Source organism: Phyllobates terribilis, unplaced genomic scaffold (assembly GCF_046119375.1).
Source record: "Phyllobates terribilis strain yellow unplaced genomic scaffold, ASM4611937v1 Scaffold_9__5_contigs__length_417890890, whole genome shotgun sequence".
Lineage (NCBI taxonomy): Eukaryota > Metazoa > Chordata > Amphibia > Anura > Dendrobatidae > Phyllobates > Phyllobates terribilis.
Window position 1 is genome coordinate 392,549,227 of NW_027362769.1, and position 22,133 is coordinate 392,571,359.

At 46.8% G+C, this 22,133-nt stretch overlaps 2 protein-coding genes across 7 annotated transcripts in view; both read left to right on the forward strand.

Annotated features, from left to right (window-relative positions):
• LOC141162542 (sulfotransferase 1C2-like) lies at positions 1–15,415 on the forward strand. 5 transcript variants are annotated; one of them, XM_073648744.1, is made up of 9 exons: positions 1–102; positions 12,938–13,052; positions 13,175–13,347; positions 13,424–13,537; positions 14,200–14,297; positions 14,469–14,595; positions 14,676–14,770; positions 14,840–15,020; positions 15,251–15,407. In XM_073648744.1, the coding sequence occupies exons 3-9, from the start codon at positions 13,176–13,178 to the stop codon at positions 15,361–15,363; spliced, it is 900 nt and encodes a 299-aa protein (XP_073504845.1). In that variant the 5' UTR covers positions 1–102; positions 12,938–13,052; position 13,175; the 3' UTR covers positions 15,364–15,407. The 5 variants fall into 5 exon arrangements, with proteins under 5 accessions (XP_073504845.1, XP_073504849.1, XP_073504848.1 ...); XM_073648747.1 differs by lacking the exon at positions 1–102 and adding an exon at positions 191–327; XM_073648745.1 differs by lacking the exon at positions 1–102 and adding an exon at positions 374–437.
• A 1,001-nt stretch (positions 15,416–16,416) lies between these two features.
• Positions 16,417–22,133, forward strand: part of LOC141162541 (sulfotransferase 1C1-like) — a 220,844-nt gene continuing 215,127 nt past the window's right edge. Inside the window, exons 1-6 of one of the 2 annotated variants that reach the window (XM_073648742.1) lie at positions 16,421–17,062; positions 17,199–17,327; positions 18,619–18,716; positions 18,807–18,933; positions 19,593–19,687; positions 19,760–19,940. In XM_073648742.1, the coding sequence (XP_073504843.1) occupies positions 16,891–17,062; positions 17,199–17,327; positions 18,619–18,716; positions 18,807–18,933; positions 19,593–19,687; positions 19,760–19,940 (802 nt within the window). In that variant the 5' untranslated portion in view covers positions 16,421–16,890. Of the gene's footprint in view, positions 17,063–17,198; positions 17,328–18,618; positions 18,717–18,806; positions 18,934–19,592; positions 19,688–19,759; positions 19,941–22,133 lie in introns of both variants that reach the window. The other variant, XM_073648743.1, reaches the window with a different exon arrangement.

The window sequence follows — 22,133 nt, forward strand, 5'->3', positions numbered from 1 at the left end:
CCAACATAACACGTGATAAAATAAACGGGAGTCAATCCAAAGTACAACTCGTCCTGCAAAAAACAAGTCCTCACCGGCCATGGGGACGGAGAAATAAAAAAGGTATGGCTCTTGGAAAATAGCCATGTCAGGAAGGGGTTAAGGGTACGGACGGACCCCGCGGCTGGTAGTAATGGGGGCCCCAGATTCTCAGTCTGACCCCACTGCAGCGGAGAACGACTCCAGGCTGAGATTTCCTCCCTCCCCACTGGAGGGCGCTCATAAAAGACCCCAGAAGTCACTCCCTCCCCAGAGTCCACGCCCGGGCGGTGATCACTGCAGTCTGTGGTGAGGGTGAGGGTGAGGGTCAGGGTGAGGGTGAGGGTGAGGGTCAGGGTCAGGGTGAGGGTGAGGGTGAGGGTCAGGGTCAGGGTCAGGGTCATGAGGCGCCGCTGCAGGTAAGTGGAAGCATCGCAGAAGGACATCATATACGCTCGCTATATGGAGGGGATACCCCGGGGTGTGGGGTCCTGGATCAGGGATGTTATTACCGGTCGTAGGGAGCGATCACAAGGATCACGTCAGAGCTGAAGACGACTTATCTGTGGGCAGACGAGTCACAGACGGCTCGGGTACAGCAGATTAGATACAGGCAAACTCGTATCATACACACCGCAGCAAAGGAGGCGAGACATGGTCCGACACCGGGGGAGGAACAACAGCAAACATAACTGGAATGGTGTATCCAAGCCTGATATGTGTGATACTGTCTGCTGAGCCGTGTATCTAATCCTCTCCTGTGATACTGTCTGCTGAGCAATGTATCTAATCCTATCCTGTGTGATACTATCTGCTGAGCAATGTATCTAATCCTATCCTGTGTGATCCTGTCTGCTGAGCTGTGTATCTAATCCTCTCCTGTGTGATACTGTCTGCTGAGCCGTGTATCTAATCCTATCCTGTGTGATACTGTCTGCTGAGCTGTGTATCTAATCCTATCCTGTGTGATACTGTCTGCTGAGCTGTGTATCTAATCCTGTCCTGTGTGATACTGTCTGCTGAGCCATGTATCTAATCCTCTCCTGTGTGATACTGTCTGCTGAGCCCTGTATCTAATCCCATCCTGTGTGATACTGTCTGCTGAGCCGTGTATCTAATCCTATCCTGTGTGATACTGTCTGCTGAGCCATGTATCTAATCCTCTCCTGTGTGATACTGTCTGCTGAGCCCTGTATCTAATCCCATCCTGTGTGATACTGTCTGCTGAGCCGTGTATCTAATCCTATCCTGTGTGATACTGTCTGCTGAGCCGTGTATCTAATCCTCTCCTGTGTGATACTGTCTGCTGAGCCCTGTATCTAATCCCATCCTGTGTGATACTGTCTGCTGAGCCGTGTATCTAATCCTATCCTGTGTGATACTGTCTGCTGAGCCGTGTATCTCATCCTATCCTGTGTGATACTGTCTGCTGAGCCGTGTATCTAATCCTCTCCTGTGTGATACTGTCTGCTGAGCCGTGTATCTCATCCTATCCTGTGTGATACTGTCTGCTGAGCCGTGTATCTAATCCTCTCCTGTGTGATACTGTCTGCTGAGCCGTGTATCTAATCCTCTCCTGTGTAATACTGTCTGCTGAGCCGTGTATCTAATCCTCTCCTGTGTGATACTGTCTGCTGAGCCGTGTATCTAATCCTATCCTGTGTGATCCTGTCTGCTGAGCCGTGTATCTAATCCTGTCCTGTGTGATACTGTCTGCTGAGCCGTGTATCTAATCCTCTCCTGTGTGATACTGTCTGCTGAGCCCTGTATCTAATCCCATCCTGTGTGATACTGTCTGCTGAGCCGTGTATCTAATCCTCTCCTGTGTGATACTGTCTGCTGAGCTGTGTATCTAATCCTGTCCTGTGTGATACTGTCTGCTGAGCCGTGTATCTAATCCTCTCCTGTGTGATACTGTCTGCTGAGCCCTGTATCTAATCCCATCCTGTGTGATACTGTCTGCTGAGCCGTGTATCTAATCCTCTCCTGTGTGATACTGTCTGCTGAGCCGTGTATCTAATCCTCTGCTGTGTGATACTGTCTGCTGAGCCGTGTATCTAATCCTATCCTGTGTGATACTGTCTGCTGAGCCGTGTATCTAATCCTATCCTGTGTGATACTGTCTGCTGAGCCGTGTATCTAATCCTATCCTGTGTGATACTGTCTGCTGAGCCGTGTATCTAATCCTCTCCTGTGTGATACTGTCTGCTGAGCCGTGTATCTAATCCTCTCCTGTGTGATACTGTCTGCTGAGCCGTGTATCTAATCCTCTCCTGTGTGATACTGTCTGCTGAGCCGTGTATCTAATCCTCTCCTGTGTGATACTGTCTGCTGAGCCGTGTATCTAATCCCATCCTGTGTGATACTGTCTGCTGAGCCGTGTATCTAATCCTCTCCTGTGTGATACTGTCTGCTGAGCCGTGTATCTAATCCTATCCTGTGTGATACTGTCTGCTGAGCCGTGTATCTAATCCTCTCCTGTGTGATACTGTCTGCTGAGCCGTGTATCTAATCCTCTCCTGTGTCATACTGTCTGCTGAGCCGTGTATCTAATCCTCTCCTGTGTCATACTGTCTGCTGAGCCGTGTATCTAATCCTCTCCTGTGTGATACCGTCTGCTGAGCCGTGTATCTAATCCTATCCTGTGTGATACTGACTGCTGAGCCGTGTATCTAATCCTATCCTGTGTGATACTGTCTGCTGAGCCGTGTATCTAATCCTCTCCTGTGTGATACTGTCTGCTGAGCCGTGTATCTAATCCTTTCCTGTGTGATACTGTCTGCTGAGCCGTGTATCTAATCCTATCCTGTGTGATACTGTCTGCTGAGTCGTGTATCTAATCCCATCCTGTGTGATACTGTCCGCTGAGCCGTGTATCTAATCCTCTCCTGTGTGATACTGTCTGCTGAGCCGTGTATCTAATCCTCTCCTGTGTGATACTGTCTGCTGAGCCGTGTATCTAATCCTTTCCTGTGTGATACTGTCTGCTGAGCCGTGTATCTAATCCCATCCTGTGTGATACTGTCCGCTGAGCCGTGTATCTAATCCTCTCCTGTGTGATACTGTCTGCTGAGCCGTGTATCTAATCCTCTCCTGTGTGATACTGTCTGCTGAGCCGTGTATCTAATCCTATCCTGTGAGATACTGTCTGCTGAGCTGGGTATCTAAGCCATAACCCAGCACCAGCTTATAATTAAACATACACCTGTGCCAGAGTCCCTGAGAAATAAATCAAAGAGGAAAAGCAAAGGGCAGAGCAGGCACCAAGCCTAGTAAGTAATGATATATGGAGGCAGTGTATGGAAAACATTGTAGAAATGTTATTATAGAAAAGACCTAGAACATCACTTAGTAAAAAATACAGTTAAAAAACATATAAAACTAAAAATGAAGCCGCATGGACAGAAATCCCCCCCGAGAGAGTTCTACCATGTGGATCCAATAGATATAGTGTGTATACAGATACCTATACCAGAGAATATACAGCAGAGATATAATGCAGGATCCAATAATCCTGATGGTTGTTCGTTGACACTATGGTGAGCCCTCTGAATGATTTATAAAGATGTCACTATAATAAAAAATTCAAATATCAGGGAAGAGTCCACCCTCCCAAAACAGATGCATATCCGACCATTCAAGAGGTAACGGAGAGGCTGCATGAATGCAGCTCTGGAGGCAAACAGCTGGGCCGGCCACCATCATCAGCAGGTGCAGCCTCAGGTAAAGTGCATAGCAAGAACATAGCCGGGCACTGCAGGGACTGGACCCGGAGAAACGTGCCGCGCGAAACAGCCGTATCCGACTGGAGACTCGCACCCCCCGCACCCCTGCACTCCCGCACCCCCACACCCCTGCACTCCCGCACCCCCACACCTCCACACCCCTGCACCCCCACACCTCCACACCCCTGCACTCCCGCACCCCCACACCTCCACACCCCTGCACCCCCACACCTCCACACCCCTGCACTCCCGCACCCCCACACCCCTGCACTCCCGCACCCCCACACCTCCACACCCCTGCACCCCCACACCTCCACACCCCTGCACTCCCGCACCCCCACACCTCCACACCCCTGCACCCCCACACCTCCACACCCCTGCACCCCCACACCCCTGCACCCCCACACCTCCACACCCCTGCACTCCCGCACCCCCACACCTCCACACCCCTGCACTCTCGCACCCCTGCACTCTCGCACCCCCGCAACCCTCGTACCCCTGCACCCCCGCACTCTCGCACCCCTGCACTCTCGCACCCCTGCACTCTCGCACCCCTCGCACCCCCGCAACCCTCGTACCCCTGCACTCCCGCACCCCTGCACTCTCGCACCCCTGCACTCTCGCACCCCTGCACTCCCACACCCCCCGCACCCCTGCACTCCCCCACACCCCTCGCACCCCCACACCCCTCGCACCCCCACACCCCCCGCACCCCCGCACCCCTGCCCTCCCACACCCCCTGCACCCCCACACCCCTGCACTCCCACACCCCTCACACCCCCCGCACCCCTGCACCCCCACACCCCTGCACTCCCACACCCCCCGCACCTCTGCACTCCCACACCCCTCACACCCCCACACCCCCCGCACCCCTGCACCCCCACACCCCTGCACCCAGGCTTTACTCTGATGTGAATAAAATATTTTATCCCCGCAGTCTGCCTCCCCATGAACTTCTATTTTCTTGATGTTCAATAATTAGTCTCTACCAGAAAGTGGCACCATATGTATAATAATATCATTCAGGACAGAAAGTCAACCACTTCTATAACTGTTCACTATCAGTAATAGTGAGTGCAGCTCTGGAGTATAATACTGGAGGTAACTCAGGATCAGTAATGTAATGTATGTACACAGTGACTGCACCAGCAGAATAGTGAGTGCAGCTCTGGAGTATAATACAGGAGGTAACTCAGGATCAGTAATGTAATGTATGTACACAGTGACTGCACCAGCAGAATAGTGAGTGCAGCTCTGGAGTATAATACAGGATGTAACTCAGGATCAGTAATGTAATGTATGTACACAGTGACTGCACCAGCAGAATAGTGAGTGCAGCTCTGGAGTATAATACAGGATGAAACTCAGGATCAGTAATGTAATGTATGTACACAGTGACTGCACCAGCAGAATAGTGAGTGCAGCTCTGGAGTATAATACAGGATGTAACTCAGGATCAGTAATGTAATGTATGTACACAGTGACTGCACCAGCAGAATAGTGAGTGCAGCTCTGGAGTATAATACAGGATGTAACTCAGGATCAGTAATGTAATGTATGTACACAGTGACTGCACTAGCAGAATAGTGAGTGCAGCTCTGGAGTATAATACAGGATGTAACTCAGGATCAGTAATGTAATGTATGTACACTGTGACTGCACCAGCAGAATAGTGAGTGAAGCTCTGGAGTATAATACAGGATGTAACTCAGGATCAGTAATGTAATGTATGCACACAGTGACTGCACCAGCAGAATAGTGAGTGCAGCTCTGGAGTATAATACAGGATGTAACTCAGCATCAGTAATGTAATGTAATGTATGTGCAGTGACTGCACCAGCAGAATAGTGAGTGCAGCTCTGGAGTATAATACAGGATGAAACTCAGGATCAGTAATGTAATGTGTGTACACAGTGACTGCACCAGCAGAATAGTGAGTGCAGCTCTGGAGTATAATACAGGATGTAACTCAGGATCAGTAATGTAATGTATGTACACAGTGACTCCACCAGCAGAATAGTGAGTGCAGCTCTGGAGTATAATACAGGATGTAACTCAGGATCAGTAATGTAATGTATTTACACAGTGACTGCACCAGCAGAATAGTGAGTGCAGCTCTGGAGTATAATACAGGATGTAACTCAGGATCAGTAATGTAATGTATGTACACAGTGACTGCACTAGCAGAATAGTGAGTGCAGCTCTGGAGTATAATACAGGATGTAACTCAGGATCAGTAATGTAATGTATGTACACTGTGACTGCACCAGCAGAATAGTGAGTGAAGCTCTGGAGTATAATACAGGATGTAACTCAGGATCAGTAATGTAATGTATGCACACAGTGACTGCACCAGCAGAATAGTGAGTGCAGCTCTGGAGTATAATACAGGATGTAACTCAGGATCAGTAATGTAATGTATGTACACAGTGACTGCACCAGCAGAATAGTGAGTGCAGCTCTGGAGTATAATACAGGATGTAACTCAGGATCAGTAATGTAATGTATGTACACAGTGACTGCACCAGCAGAATAGTGAGTGCAGCTCTGGAGTATAATACAGGATGTAACTCAGGATCAGTAATGTAATGTATGTACACTGTGACTGCACCAGCAGAATAGTGAGTGCAGCTCTGGAGTATAATACAGGATGTAACTCAGGATCAGTAATGTAATGTATGTACACAGCGACTGCACCAGCAGAACAGTGAGTGCAGCTCTGGAGTATAATACAGGATGTAACTCAGGATCAGTAATGTAATGTAATGTATTTACACAGTGACTGCACCAGCAGAATAGTGAGTGCAGCTCTGGAGTATAATACAGGATGTAACTCAGGATCAGTAATGTAATGTATGTACACAGTGACTGCACCAGCAGAATAGTGAGTGCAGCTCTGGAGTATAATACAGGATGTAACTCAGGATCAGTAATGTAATGTATGCACACAGTGACTGCACCAGCAGAATAGTGAGTGCAGCTCTGGAGTATAATACAGGATGTAACTCAGGATCAGTAATGTAATGTATGTACACAGTGACTGCACCAGCAGAATAGTGAGTGCAGCTCTGGAGTATAATACAGGATGTAACTCAGGATCAGTAATGTAATGTATGTACACAGTGACTGCACCAGCAGAATAGTGAGTGCAGCTCTGGAGTATAATACAGGATGTAACTCAGGATCAGTAATGTAATGTATGTACACTGTGACTGCACCAGCAGAATAGTGAGTGCAGCTCTGGAGTATAATACAGGATGTAACTCAGGATCAGTAATGTAATGTATGTACACAGCGACTGCACCAGCAGAACAGTGAGTGCAGCTCTGGAGTATAATACAGGATGTAACTCAGGATCAGTAATGTAATGTATGTACACAGTGACTGCTCCAGCAGAATAGTGAGTGCAGCTCTGGAGTATAATACAGGATGTAACTCAGGATCAGTAATGTAATGTATGTACACAGTGACTGCACCAGCAGAATAGTGAGTGCAGCTCTGGAGTATAATACAGGATGTAACTCAGGATCAGTAATGTAATGTATGCACACAGTGACTGCACCAGCAGAATAGTGAGTGCAGCTCTGGAGTATAATACAGGATGTAACTCAGGATCAGTAATGTAATGTATGTACACAGTGACTGCACCAGCAGAATAGTGAGTGCAGCTCTGGAGTATAATACAGGATGTAACTCAGGATCAGTAATGTAATGTATGCACACAGTGACTGCACCAGCAGAATAGTGAGTGCAGCTCTGGAGTATAATACAGGATGTAACTCAGGATCAGTAATGTAATGTATGCACACAGTGACTGCACCAGCAGAATAGTGAATGCAGCTCTGGAGTATAATACAGGATGTAACTCAGGATCAGTAATGTAATGTATGTACACAGTGACTGCACCAGCAGAACAGTGAGTGCAGCTCTGGAGGATAATGGAGGTAACATCACAGGCTGTGGGGTTTACTATAGACCCTTCCTGTCTCCAGCCAATGTTACACAATGGTATAGTAGTAGTTGGGTTTGTCACTCCACTCAGTCGTTGTGGAAAGCTTGCAGCGTACACTCCAATAACTGATCTTGGCACTCGCGTGTAGATTAAATTTCTTTAATGAAAGTGAGCATGTATGTGGACTTCCATTAACCCCTTTACCCCCGAGGGTGGTTTGCACGTTAATGACCCGGCCAATTTTTACAATTCTGACCACTGTCACTTTATGAGGTAATTACTCTGGAACGCTTCAACGGATTCCCCTGATTCTGAGACTGTTTTTTCGTGACATATTTTACTTCATGATTGTGGTAAAATTTCTTCGATATCACTTGCGTTTATTTGTGAAAAAAAACGGAAATTTGGCGAAAATTTTGCAATTTTCAAAATTTGAATTTTTATGCCCTTAAATCAGAGCGATATGTCACACAAAAGAGTTAATAAATAACATTGCCCACATGTCTACTTTACATCAGCACAGTTTTGGAACCAAATTTTTTTTGTTAGGGAGCTATAAGGGTTAAAAGTTGACCAGCGATTTCTCATTTTTCCAACAAAATTTACAAAACCATTTTTTTAGAGACCACATCACATTTGAAGTCACTTTGAGGGGTCTTTATGACAGAAAATACCCAAAAGTGACACCATTCTAAAAACTGCACCCCTCAAGGTGCTCAAAACCACATTCAAGAACTTTATTAACCCTTCAGGTGCTTCACAGGAGTTTTTTGAATGTGGAAGAAAAAAATGAACATTTAACTTTTTTCACAAAAATGTTATTTTAGACCCAATTTTTTTTTTATTTTCACTGGGGTAACAGGAAAAAATGGAAGCCAAAACTTGTTGTGCAATTTCCCCTGAGCACGCCAATACCCCATATGTGAGAGAAAACCACTGTTTGGGCGCACGGCAAGTCTCGGAACGGAAGGAGCGCCATTTGACTTTTTGAATGTAAAATTTGCTTGAATAATTAGCGGACTCCATGTTGCATTTGGGGAGCCCCTGATGTGCCTAAACAATGGAAACCCCCCACAAGTGACCCCATCTTGGAAACTAGACTCCTCAGGGAACTTATCTAGATGTGTGGTGAGCACCTTGAACCCCCAGGTGCTTCACAGAAGTTTATAACATTGAGCCGTAAAAATAAAATTTTCACATTTTTCCCACAAAATTTTTTTTCAGCCCCCAATTTTGCATTTTCATAAGGGTAACAGGAGAAATTGCACCATGCAGTTTGCTGTGCAATTTTTCCTGAGTAAGCTGATACCCCATATGTGGGGGAAAACCACTGTTTGGGCGCGCGGCAGGGTTCGGAAGGGAAGAAGCGCCATTTGACTTTTTGAATGTAAAATTTGCTTGAATAATTAGCGGATGTGACTAAACAATGGAAACCCCCCACAAGTGACCCCATTTTGGAAACTAGACCCCTCAGGGAACTTATCTAGATGTGTGGTGAGCACCCTGAACCCCCAAGTCCTTTACAGAAGTTTATAACATGGAGCTGTGAAAATAAAAAAAATCTAACTTTTTCCACAAAAATGATGTTTTAGCCCCATTTTTTTTTTTATTTTCACAAGGGTAACAGGAGAAAATGGACCCCAAAAACTTTTGTGCAATGTCTCCTGAGTACGCCAATACCCCATATGTGGGGAAAATACAGTGTCTGGGCGCATGTCAGGGTTCAGAAGGGAAGGAGCAATGTGTGACTTTTTGAATGCAAAATTGTCTGGAATCGAGAGCGGACGCCATGTTGCATTTAGAGAGCCCCTGATGTGCCTAAATAGTGGAAATGTGGCGCCCCTGAGGGTTCGACCGCCACAGGGATGCTGCACTTCTCTAATGGAGTGTAGTGTTCCTCCTCTGAAGTAAGAACAGTGTGATAGTCGTGACCCAACCTTTGCATCCAACACCACATTTCTCCACCAGAGGGGGCAAGTATGCACTAGGTGCTGCTCCCCTGGTTACAGGGAGACTGGGGAACCAAGAGTGAGGGGAACCAGTTAGTGGGTGAGGGTGGAGGACTCACAAGATAGTTACACTTTAAATTTCATATTTAATAAAAAGCCATCTTGGGCTCAGGGTTCTTTGACTGCCTTCAGTCGCGCTTTAACTGTCTCTATGCTGTCAATTGCTGAGTGGACTGTGATCCCCCACCCTAACGCGGATCCTGTGTGGGCCCGCATTGGATGGAGACACAGCCCTCGTACCCCGGCCTTGGAACGAGGGGTAGGTTGTAGACAAGGAATGTCTCGACCCGGTCAAGGACCAGGACCAAGAAGGCCCGGAGCTTAAGAGTGTGGCTCCATAGCAAATGGATCCCAGGCAGGATGCAGACGGAGCGGAGCACGCCACCTGTCCTCGCCATGCTGATATTCAGAGGGAGTCCGGCTGCAAGAGGGGTACCGGCCCCCGACAACCGACCTTGCTACTCTACGTCCTGGTCGGGAAAGCCCGGTAGGCCCAGAGTATCCCACCAGGTATCGGACGGAGCGGAGCTGCCACCCGTGCCCTTGTTCTGAGAAGAGCTCAGAGGGAGACCCGGCCTATCCACACACACGGACAGGAAAGGATTCGGGCTGTAGTTCAGGAACATTCTGGTACAGGGTCCCGACTGAATGCTGGACTTACTCGGAGGTTGTCGGACCCCCGTCCCTGGTGACCGCAGGACTCCGCGGGGAGCAGGGAGTCTCCTTCCTTCTGCCATCTCTAAAGTGAGTAAAGCCTTGGAAGTTCACCCCTATGGCCTCCGGACTGTTTATTCTGCGCTACACCGCGCGCCGCGGTGCCCGTTCTCCTCTACTACTACCCCTGTCATCCTGTCCCTCTGCCCTGAGGCCTTGCTCCGCCTCTGGGGAGTAGTAATAACTTTCGCCGCCATAACACCATGCCTCAGCGGACTGCGGCGGCGCTGGTGGCTTTCACCAGGTGCCACAGGTGGAGTAGTCTTAAATCAGCCACTCAACCCGGATAAGCCCACACCATCCTTTTTACTGTGACGGCCCTGAGCACGGGTGAGGTCCGGGCCACGGCTGCACCCCATCTCTCCATCACAGGGCCCGACTCCAAGTCCCCCATCTCTCAGGGTAAAATAAAGGGCTTCCGAGAAGAGGTGTCACAGAAACCCCCACAAGTGACCCCATTTTGGAAACTACACCCCTCAATGATTTTATTAAGGGGTATAGTGAACATTTTGAACCCAGATGTAAGACACAGAATTTGATAACATTAAGTCATCATATTGAATAAGTTGTCATTAGTCTTGAGCGCAAGTGCTCGCTACTTGAGTTTGCATCGGGTACTCAGGTATGCTCCATGTACTGCGTGTGCTCGAGTGACATGCTCAAGTCCCCACCCCTCATGTTTCACGGTTATTAGACACCCAAAAAAAACATACGGGGATCGCTCGTGCATGGCAGGCAATCCCCGCGAGTTTTTTTTGGCCGCGAAGCATATGGGGCAGAGACTCGAGCATGTCACTCAAATACCCACGATACTCAATGCATACCAGAGCACCCAATGCAAACTCAAGTAGCGAGCACTTGCGCTCAACACTAGTCGCCATATCGTCATCTTCTTTTCTTTCAACATTTGAAAAAAATCCCAACCCCAGCCCTAACCCTAGCACAACCCTAACCCCAGCCCTAACCCTAGCACAACCCTAACCCCAGCCCTAACCCTAGCACAACCCTAACCCGAGAGTTTATTTTTTTCGCCGTTCTTCGTGCGGTATAAGTGATTAGACGACTTTATTCTTCGGGTCGGTTTGATTACAGCGATACCAGAATCATATCGGGTTTTTATGATTGACAGCTGTCACACACAAAAAGACGCATTTTTTTGTAAAATCTAGTTTTTGCATCTCCATATTTTGAGAGCTATAATTTTTCTATATTTTGGCAGACAGTCATGTGACGGCTCGTTTTTTGCGGGATGACTTGACGTTGTTATTGGTGCCATTTTCAGGCACGTGACATTTTTTGATCGTTTTCTATTCCGATTTTTGGGAGGCAGAATAAACAAAAACCAACAATTCAGGAATTGTGTTTTTTTTATTTATTTTTTTATTCCGTTCCGCGTGTGGTAAAATTGATGAGGCAGCTTTATTCTTCGGGTCAGTACGTTTACAGCGGTACCACATTTATATCATTTTTCTATATTTTGGCGCTTAAAAGCTATTTTATAGAAAAAAATATTTTTTAGCATAGCTTTATTCTGAGAGCTATAACTTTTTTATTTTTCAGCTGATGGAGCTGTATGGCGGCTTGTTTTTGCGGGACGAGATGACGTTTTCAGCGGCACCATTTTTATTTATATTTGTCTTTTTGATCGCGTGTTATTCCATTTTTTGTTTGGCGGTATGGTGATAAAGCATTGTTTTTTGCTTTGTTTTTTATTTATTTTTTTACAGTGTTCACTAAAGGGGTTAACTAGTGTGACAGTTTTATAGGTCAGGTCGTTCTGGATGCGGCGAAACCAAATATGTGTACTTTTATTTATTTTTTTCATAATATTTATTGATGAGTACATTATATTTTTATTTATTTACTTTTATACTTTGTCCCACTATTGGACTTTCACTTTTTTAAATTCTGATTGCCTGCATAGCACAGGAATGCAGCACCATCCCTGTGCCATGCAGGCTGTCAGAGCTGCAGATGCAGAAGCTACTTTGGTCATGCACTGCGCATGACCAAAATATCTTCCTACTGTCTGGTGACCTGGATGTTGTCATGACGACATCGGTTCATCATGGCAACATCTGGGAAGCCTTTGCAGACAGAGCTGGAGGCCGGGAGAGGAGGGGAGTATTGCGATCACCTCCCCTTGCCACCGCAATGCTGTGAGCGACTTCGATTGCAGCATTGAGAGGGTTAATGTGCCGGGAGCGGTCCCGCACCGCTCCCAGCACATAGTACCGGGTGACAGCTGTGACAATCAGCTGACACCTGGTGGCGATCGCACCCGCACAGCCTGTGTGCGCGCGCTATTGCAAAAACTTACTAATACATATCAGGCTCTTAAAGCCCAGGTACAGACGCGTATTAGTAAGTCTTGAGCTTTAAAGGGGTTAAAGAAATGTAATCTTCACGTGAGTGCCAGGATCCGTTATTGGAGTGCTGCAGGATTGTACTGATGTGATGGGTGGGGTAGTGTTTGGTTTTTGCTTTGCTTCCTGTGAATAAACCCTTTGTATCCGCAGGGTCTCGTGAACTCGGCAGCGCTCCCCGGTGATATCCGTCTCTTAGCTCCTTTTCCCATCCTTGGTGGCAGATTCTCTGTTCCCTCCAGAATTTCGGCTTCACTCCTGGACACAGGTCCGTGCCGCGTCCTATATGTGATTCTCACCATTGCAGGACTCGCACCTCAGTGAAGGTGATGATGGATGACGGCCGTCTGGATTATATCGTGGTCACCGATCTCTACTCTCTCCTCCCAGGATGGATCCTGAACTCATAGAGAAATTAGTGCAGGAGATGGCGGACTTCACCCCCGAAATGAGCCAAATTGAGGGGGTTCCTCTCCTGAAGGGAATCTGTGACATATGGGACACAATATACAACTTCCAGGCTCGGGACGGCGACATTGTGGTGGTGTCTTACCCCAAATCAGGTGAGCAGGAGCGGGAAGGAATCTCTGTAGTAAGAGCAGATATGGGAACAAGAGTAGATGTGATATCTCACGGCAGGGACCACCTGGATGCAGGAGATTCTGGATCTGATCGTCCAGGATGGCGACGTAGAGAAGAGCCTGAGAGCGCCCTGTTTTGTCAAGGTGCCATTCCTAGAAATGGGGCACACGTGTGAGTACCGAGAACACAAAGGATCACATTTGTGATGGCAACACAAAAGTAGCAAGTATTTGTGACATATTAAGGAAATGATACAAGGTTTTCAAATTATTTTAGAAATATAAAGTCTGAAAATCGTGACCTGCAATTGTATTCAGCCCCCCAAGTCAGTACTTTGTATGATCGCCACATGCTAGCAGGGTCCAGGTCAGATTCAAACATTTTGGGCTAAATTCAAAATGATATGTGTGACAGAAAACTAACACTGTACATCACCCTGAAAACACCATCCCCACCGTCACACATGGTGGCAGCATCATGCTGTGGGGATGATTTTCTTCAGCAGGGGCTGGGAAGCTGCATTTAAGTTTGTGGGTGTAACGAGAAAAAATGTTCAAAAGTTCACGGGGTATGAAGATTTATTTCAAGGCACTGTATAGATGTGTGTGTCACAGTGTACATTGCATATTCATGGCTGTGAACCTATCCCTTTACACAGCTAGACAGAAAGATATCAGATAGATGATGCAGACAATAGATGGATGTGAGATAAAAATAAAGCCGCACTATTCAGCCAGCAGATCCAGGGGCCACGGGATGCCATATCTTACTTTGCTGCCAGTTTTTTGCATTGACAGATTATGAATTCAGGTGAATATTTCATGCATTTCCAGCTCTGGCAGTGGCTAACTCTATGCCATCTCCTCGTGTCCTGAAAACTCATCTTCCCGTCCCCGTAATGCCACCTTCGTTCTGGGAAAAAGACATCAAGGTGAGCTACGGGAGACGACCAGAAACTTTTCCAGCCATCGTCTTCTGGCGAGTAGTTCCAGAGGATTGAGTGGTCTGTAATGGTGGCCACACTGTATCACAACGTGATGGTGGTGAGCTTTGTCTATACAGTCGGGGTCATGTAGACTCGTCTCGCATTCCTCTCTGGCAGATTATATATGTTGCGAGGAATCCTAAGGACTGTATGGTGTCCTACTACTACTTCTACAAGATGGATCAGACCCTTGCAGACCCCGACCCCTGGGACAACTTCTTCTCAATGTTCCTGGATGGAGACGGTAATTCTGGATCCTTACATTTCAGATATTGTTGCTTCATATTTATCGTTGTGAGATTCTCTTCTAATTTCTATACCTAGTGACTTGGGGGAGCTGGTTTGACCACGTGCTTGGATGGTGGAAGGCGAAGGACAAACATAAGGTCCTCTACGTTTTCTACGAGGATATGATTGAGGTAACAGACTCTCATGTGGTCAGGAGTTGTCACGTCGGGTGTTAATACTTCAAATTCTTCCTCGGACAGGACTCTCGACGCGAGATCCAGAAAGTGATGAGGTTCTTGGGTAAAGACTTCTCTGAAGACATCATTCAGAAGATCCTTCTCCAGACCTCCTTCAAGTCCTTGAAGGACAATCCAATGGTCAACTTTAGTGCCCTCCCAGAGACTGTCCTAGACCAGTCTGTGTCATCCTTTATGAGGAAAGGTGGGTGGCCGAAGAGGCAGTGTGAATTAGTCCTGCATCATTAATGCCCCCCACTCTTCCCTTGAAATCTCCTGTATCTACATGTCCCAAGTAGTTCTCATTAGAGGCTCTCCAAGAGGTTTCCATTACTTGACATGTGGAAAGGTCTACACCAAGATGGCATCTCTGGGCCAACAATGTTTTACCAATGGAACTCTTGCAGAAATCCTAACCTATCCCTTTACTTTCAGGAACTGTCGGAGATTGGAAGAACCATTTCCTTGAATCTCAGAACATCGTATTTGATGAAGAGTACGAGAAGAAGATGGCAGGCAGCGGTCTGGTCTTCCGTAACGAGCTCTGATTGTTTACGCCTGTAATCTTGTCCATATGTGATAATATATTCTATTATGTGAAATACAGGTCTCTGCTGACTCCTTTATAACAGGACTCATGGAGGTCATGTCATTGGTTCTGCTCCGTGATGTGATTTTTTTTTTTTTTTTACGTTTTTTTCCTCACTTCCATGGACTTTTGAGTTTTCCCTTTAGCCCTTCATAGTCAGTAATTAGGTTAATAGGTGTGAAGGTGTTTCCAAGCAATGGAAGACCTCTCTCGCAAAGCAACATCCTGGAGGACTCCTCACCAGACACGCGTCCTTCAGAGCAAAGGTCATTGCCAAAAATGTTTCCTCCATATACCCACCAGCGATCAGGTCAATCACCTCCGGTACCTTTCCAACTCTTCTTAAGGTCTGTAATTTCTCCCCTTTTTCTGGGAGAGATGGTAAGCATGAGATAAGATGACCAATGGCCCCAGAAAATGACTGTCAGTCTTCAGGGCAGCCTGAGGCCAGTGGGGCCCTGTATGGATCTCGCCTATGGTGGCTCAGCGTAATGTCAGTAGCCTCCATCCCTAGCATATGCTGGACCTTTATGGGCCAGTCCAGTCCTCCATACCTCCCCTGTACCCCGTCCTCCAAGACTCTCTCATTCCTTAATCCAGTCACAGCCCCAAATATCCACCACAACCCATGACGCAGATGGCCTGCCAACTAGGTGACCTATCACCTAGGCAACCTGTCTCCTAGAAGACTGATGAGTTAGAGATTCTGTTACGTAGACAACCTGCCACCTAGACAACCGGCAAAGTAAATGATCCATCACTTTGGCAACCTGTGGCCAAGACTACCGACTACCTCTGTAATGGGCTGTCTATCACTTATACAAAGTTACCTAGACAACCTGTTACCTACATGAACCATCACCTAGATGACCCATCACCTCAACATCTCGTTAACTAGACAGCCTGTAACCTAGACAGCCGGTCACCTACACAACCCACAAATAAAATCCTGCAGTGTATACAAGAAAGTCCTTTAGTCAATCATTTCACGAGGTTTATAATTAACCCACCACCCACGTGATCCAGTAGCCACTATTGTCTCTGCCAGAGCGCAGGTACGTCACCCTCAGAGCTGCATTCACTCCTCTGCTTCTATCGCCAGGGAGCAGAGCATTGTGAGAGGTAATGTGATCTTACCAGATCGTCTGCGAAGTTTAGCTAAAGCTCAGTCATACGCTGACATTTTGAAAGCAGCTTTGGATGTGACTGGAGTATACAATGGAGGAAGATATGGTACTGACCACACCATGTAAGTGGGGAGAGGAATAATCTCATCAGAGGCGCGTCATGTCCCTTTAATTGGCAAGTGCAACATCTCACAGCCTGGCGAGTTCCAGCACGAGGGTCACGTGGGGAAATCTCTATTATTTGGGCTCCGACGCTCCATAGAAACCATCTGAAGAGGAATTCCTGCCGCTGCCTCTCCACTTTCACCCACATTTGAATTACTCCATATTTCACCCACCGCTCGCCCGGCGCCGTCTTCATGGCTTTTGCACAGAACGCCCAGCACTTTGGCGGGTACGTGATGCCGAGGCCGCGCGTCGGACACATCTCTGGCGTCCCGATGGACCAGAACACGTGTGACACGTGGGACGACATCTGGAAATTTCAGGCGCATCCAGAAGACGTTCTGGTGGCCGCTTATCCAAAAGCAGGTACAGTGGAGATCATATTGTCTGTATACTCTAGTCACAGCCAAAGCTGTATACACAACACAGAATTGTGAGCGCAGCTCTGGATGTGACTGGAGGATAATCGGTATCTGATAACTGAGAAGCCTCTTTCTCTAAGGCATCACGTGGATGCAGGAGGTTGTGGATATGATATGTCAGGAAGGCGACGTGGAAAAATGCCACCGGGCGCCCACCTACGACAAGCATCCATTTCTGGAAGCCGTGGCGCCAAAACCCGTCCCATCAGGTGAGGAATATATTATATATATTAATGTGTGTGACGAAACAGCTTTTTATCTTAATCAGCCAGATGTCTAGATTTGTTAAGCCACGATGAAATACACTATTGTTTGTGTTGACTTGTGAATGTATGTGTTTTCCTGTGGCTGGTCAAGAAGGACATACTATTATGTGTATCAACCTGAATGTTGACTTTCTTGGTTTGGAAACAATAATGTTTATGTGCTAATTACATATTGTACTAAGCCAGCTAGTTGTTGATCTATACCCACTATGTAAATTGACTAAATGCACAAACAATGAAACCTGAGCCCTGTGGAATAATATCTCTAATCCTTGACGTGTGGATGTGTGCTTGTAATTATTTAAGGGACATAAGCCTCTGTAGCAATGAGAATTAAAATAGAAAATCAATGATCAGACTCTCTTCAGGACATCAGCTTGGTAGCATGGCTTCATCCAGAGAGGCACAGATTTGGATTCTGCATGATTCCAATCTAAGGGTACATAGTCCTGACTGGAAGGATACTTATCTGCTCCATTGACCACCAGTGAACCCATGGATACATTTGGGGAGACCAGGTTGGGACGATGAGGCCGCCTGGCCCCACGGATATGTTTGAGGTTGCCAGGTGGGACCCTCCGGTTGCCTGGAACCCATGGAGATGTTCGGAGAAGCCAGATTGGGACCAGCTGGTCATCTGGCCCCATGGAAACTCTCGGAGAGGCCAGGGTGGGACCATCCGGTCTCCTGGCCTTGTACCTTGATGGACTGTCAGGAGGTAGTGGCAAGCTTAGGAAGCTATCTGTGGGGGCCCGCCAAAAGCGGGGGGTCATTGGTTGAGGTAGTTGGCCCTGGAAGTCCCAAAGTCGCAGCTGTTCTATTCCCAGGCGGGCCAGTGGAAGGGTGAGGACTGTGTAATGTTGCACCATCTTGGGGATTTGCTGGGACTGTTCTATGTGTTTATTGTTTGTTTGGTGGTTCAATAAAGTATTGCCACGCTGTTTTACCCTCGCCCTGTGTTGTCTGAGTAGTAGTATGCCCACGGAAGACCCTGTGTTGTGAGTAGTAGCCATTCTGGCTGATAAGAGGGAGCAATAGAATTAATGGACACTACCATTTATGCCTAAAAGTGGGGTCCAATACCGTTCCAGCCGCCATTTTTAGAAACCTTTAGTCACCAGGTCACCCAGGCTTCACAGAAATGCACAGCCCTTGCTACGTCTTGACTCCTCCTCTTTGACTGATCAATGGCTGTAGGAGTGAAGGATGAGCTGACCCTTGACTTCTTTTTAAGGACTGCAGTTGGCAGAAAACATGGCGCCTCCGCGCATCCTAAAAACCCACCTTCCCGTCCAGCTGCTGCCGATGTCCTTCTGGGAGCAGGACTGTAAGGTAAAGGGGCTGCGGAACCACCCGGGGTCCCCATCGTCAGGTTGTCTTGGATTGATTTAGAGGTAGATGCTTTTTTGCCCTTCTGCACAGGTGATATACGTGGCACGGAACGCCAAGGACTGCATGGTGTCGTACTATCACTTCCAGAGAATGAACAAAGGTCTCCCGGACCCCGGAGACTGGGGTGACTACTTCTCAACGTTCCTTTCTGGAGACGGTGGGTGCCAGGGCCTTAATTATCAGCAGTAAATTAAAGGTGAACCTCAGTAATTATCTGTAATATTCCTGTAGAAAGAGAGTTATACCGCTGATCTCCGCACCATATTGACAAGTGGAATGATGTCACCCAGTTTTCAATTTATTCATACATTTCCAGGAGTTATAATAGGAGGAATGGTACAAAGTCATAAAAAAATCCAACAATGTTATTATTTATCTCCATTCACGATTCTGCTGGTTCGATTGTGATCAGAAAGAAGAGCATTGTCTAAGTACAGCTGTAAGGTCATAAAATAAAAAACATAGTGGAGTTCAACCTCTGTCTGTTCTCAAGGGCAAATAGCAGAATTTTGAGAGTATCTCTGGATGTGAATATAAAAAAATAGCACAAGTCTTGGTGTAAATCCAGCTGTGTCACTCAAGTGTGTGTATATAGAAGAGGAAGGAAAAAAATCAAAACATGGCCCCTAGTGCGTGCCCATGGCAGTCCCTAAAAAAAAAAAATTACAATGGGATCAAATGAATATTGAGTGATGTTAGCAATCGGAGGGGGGGGAGCTGTGACATCACTCAATAATATCATGGTTAATGAGTGATATTAGTAACTGGATGGGGCTGTGACATTATATGTTGAAAATTTTGGATTTCCTCTTACAGTATTTTGGGGGAGCTGGTTTGACCACGTGCAAGGATGGTGGGAAGCAAAGAATAGTCATCAGGTTCTTTACATCTTCTATGAAGACATGATGGAGGTAAGAGGTGAAATACTGGGTGAGAGGAGGATAGTATTCCCAGGTCAATCTGCAATTTCTTATTTTCGCCAGAACACAAGGCGAGAAATTGAGAAAGTGATGAGGTTCCTGGGAAAGGAGCTTTCCGAGGACGTCTTAGAGGAGGTCTACCAGCACACCACCTTCCAGGCCATGAGGGGGAATCCAATGGCCAATTATAGCACCATCCCCTCGTTCGTCATGGACCATTCCATATCACCCTTCATGAGAAAAGGTAAATGGCCCATAGTGCCCCCATAACAGCAGAAACATCTACATCCCCCTTATAATATTAGCGACATCCACAGTGCCCCCATAACAGCGACATCCACAGTGCCCCCATAAGTGATATACACTGTGCCCCCATAATAACAGTGATATCCACAGTGCCCCCATAATAACAGTGATATCCACAGTGCCCCCATAATAACAGTGACATCCACAGTGCCCCCCATAATAACAGTGATATTCAGTGACATCCACAGTGCCCCCCATAATAACAGCGACATCCACAGTGCCCCCATAATAACAGTGATATCCACAGTGCCCCCATAATAACAGTGATATCCACAGTGCCCCCATAAGTGATATCCACAGTGCCCCCATAATAACAGCAACATCCACAGTGCCCCCTTAATAAGTAATATCCACAGTGCCCCCATAATAACAGTGATATCCACAGTGCCCCGATAATAATAGTGACATCCACAGTGCCTCCATAATAACAGCGACATCCACAGTGCTCCCATAATAACAGCGACATCCACAGTGCTTCCATAATAACAGTGACATCCACAGTGCTCCCATAATAACAGTGACATCCACAGTGCCCCATAACAGCGATATCCACAGTGCCCCCATAATAACAGCGATACCCACAGTGCTCCCATAATAACAGTGATATCCACAGTGCTCCCATAATAACAGCGATATCCACAGTGCCCCCATAATAACAGCGATATCCACAGTGCTCCCATAATAACAGTGACATCCACAGTGCTCCCATAATAACAGTGACATCCACAGTGCTCCCATAATAACAGTGATATCCACAGTGCTCCCATAATAACAGTGATATCCACAGTGCTCCCATAATAACAGTGACATCCACAGTGCTCCCATAATAACAGCGATATCCACAGTGCCCCCATAATAACAGTGATATCCACAGTGCCCCCATAATAACAGTGATATCCACAGTGCCCCCATAATAACAGTGATATCCACAGTACCCCCCTAATAACAGTGACATCCACAGTGCTCCCATAATAACAGTGATATCCACAGTGCCCCCATAATAACAGTGATATCCACAGTGCCCCCATAATAACAGTGACATCCACAGTGCTCCCATAATAACAGTGATATCCACAGTGCCCCCATAATAACAGTGATATCCACAGTACCCCCATAATAACAGTGACATCCACAGTGCTCCCATAATAACAGCGACATCCACAGTGCCCCCATAATAACAGTGATATCCACAGTGCTCCCATAATAACAGTGATATCCACAGTGCTCCCATAATAACAGTGACATCCACAGTGCCCCCATAATAACAGTGATATCCACAGTGCCCCCATAATAACAGTGATATCCACAGTACCCCCATAATAACAGTGATATCCACAGTACCCCCATAATAACAGTGATATCCACAGTGCTCCCATAATAACAGTGATATCCACAGTGCCCCCATAATAGTGATATCCACAGTACCCCCATAATAACAGTGACATCCACAGTGCTCCCATAATAACAGCGACATCCACAGTGCCCCCATAATAACAGTGATATCCACAGTGCCCCCATAATAACAGTGATATCCACAGTACCCCCATAATAACAGTGACATCCACAGTGCTCCCATAATAACAGCGACATCCACAGTGCCCCCATAATAACAGTGATATCCACAGTGCTCCCATAATAACAGTGATATCCACAGTGCTCCCATAATAACAGTGACATCCACAGTGCTCCCATAATAACAGTGATATCCACAGTGCTCCCATAATAACAGCGATATCCACAGTGCCCCATAATAACAGTGATATCCACAGTGCTCCCATAATAACAGTGATATCCACAGTGCTCCCATAATAACAGTGACATCCACAGTGCTCCCATAATAACAGTGACATCCACAGTGTCCCCATAATAACAGTGACATCCACAGTGCCTCCATAATAACAGTGATATCCACAGTGCTCCCATAATAACAGTGATATCCACAGTGCCTCCATAATAACAGTGATATCCACAGTGCTCCCATAATAACAGTGATATCCACAGTGCTCCCATAATAACAGTGACATCCACAGTGCTCCCATAATAACAGTGATATCCACAGTGCTCCCATAATAACAGCGACATCCACAGTGCTCCCATAATAACAGCGATATCCACAGTGCCCCCATAATAA

Bases quoted from the DNA above. Each gene is read 5' to 3' on its own strand.
- LOC141162542 (XM_073648744.1), top strand. From the start codon at position 13,176: ATGGATCCTGAACTCATAGAGAAATTAGTGCAGGAGATGGCGGACTTC. The intron at 13,348-13,423 runs GTGAGCAGGAGC...ATCTCACGGCAG, and splicing joins GGTGTCTTACCCCAAATCAG to GGACCACCTGGATGCAGGAG. The intron at 15,021-15,250 runs GTGGGTGGCCGA...CTTTACTTTCAG, and splicing joins GTCATCCTTTATGAGGAAAG to GAACTGTCGGAGATTGGAAG.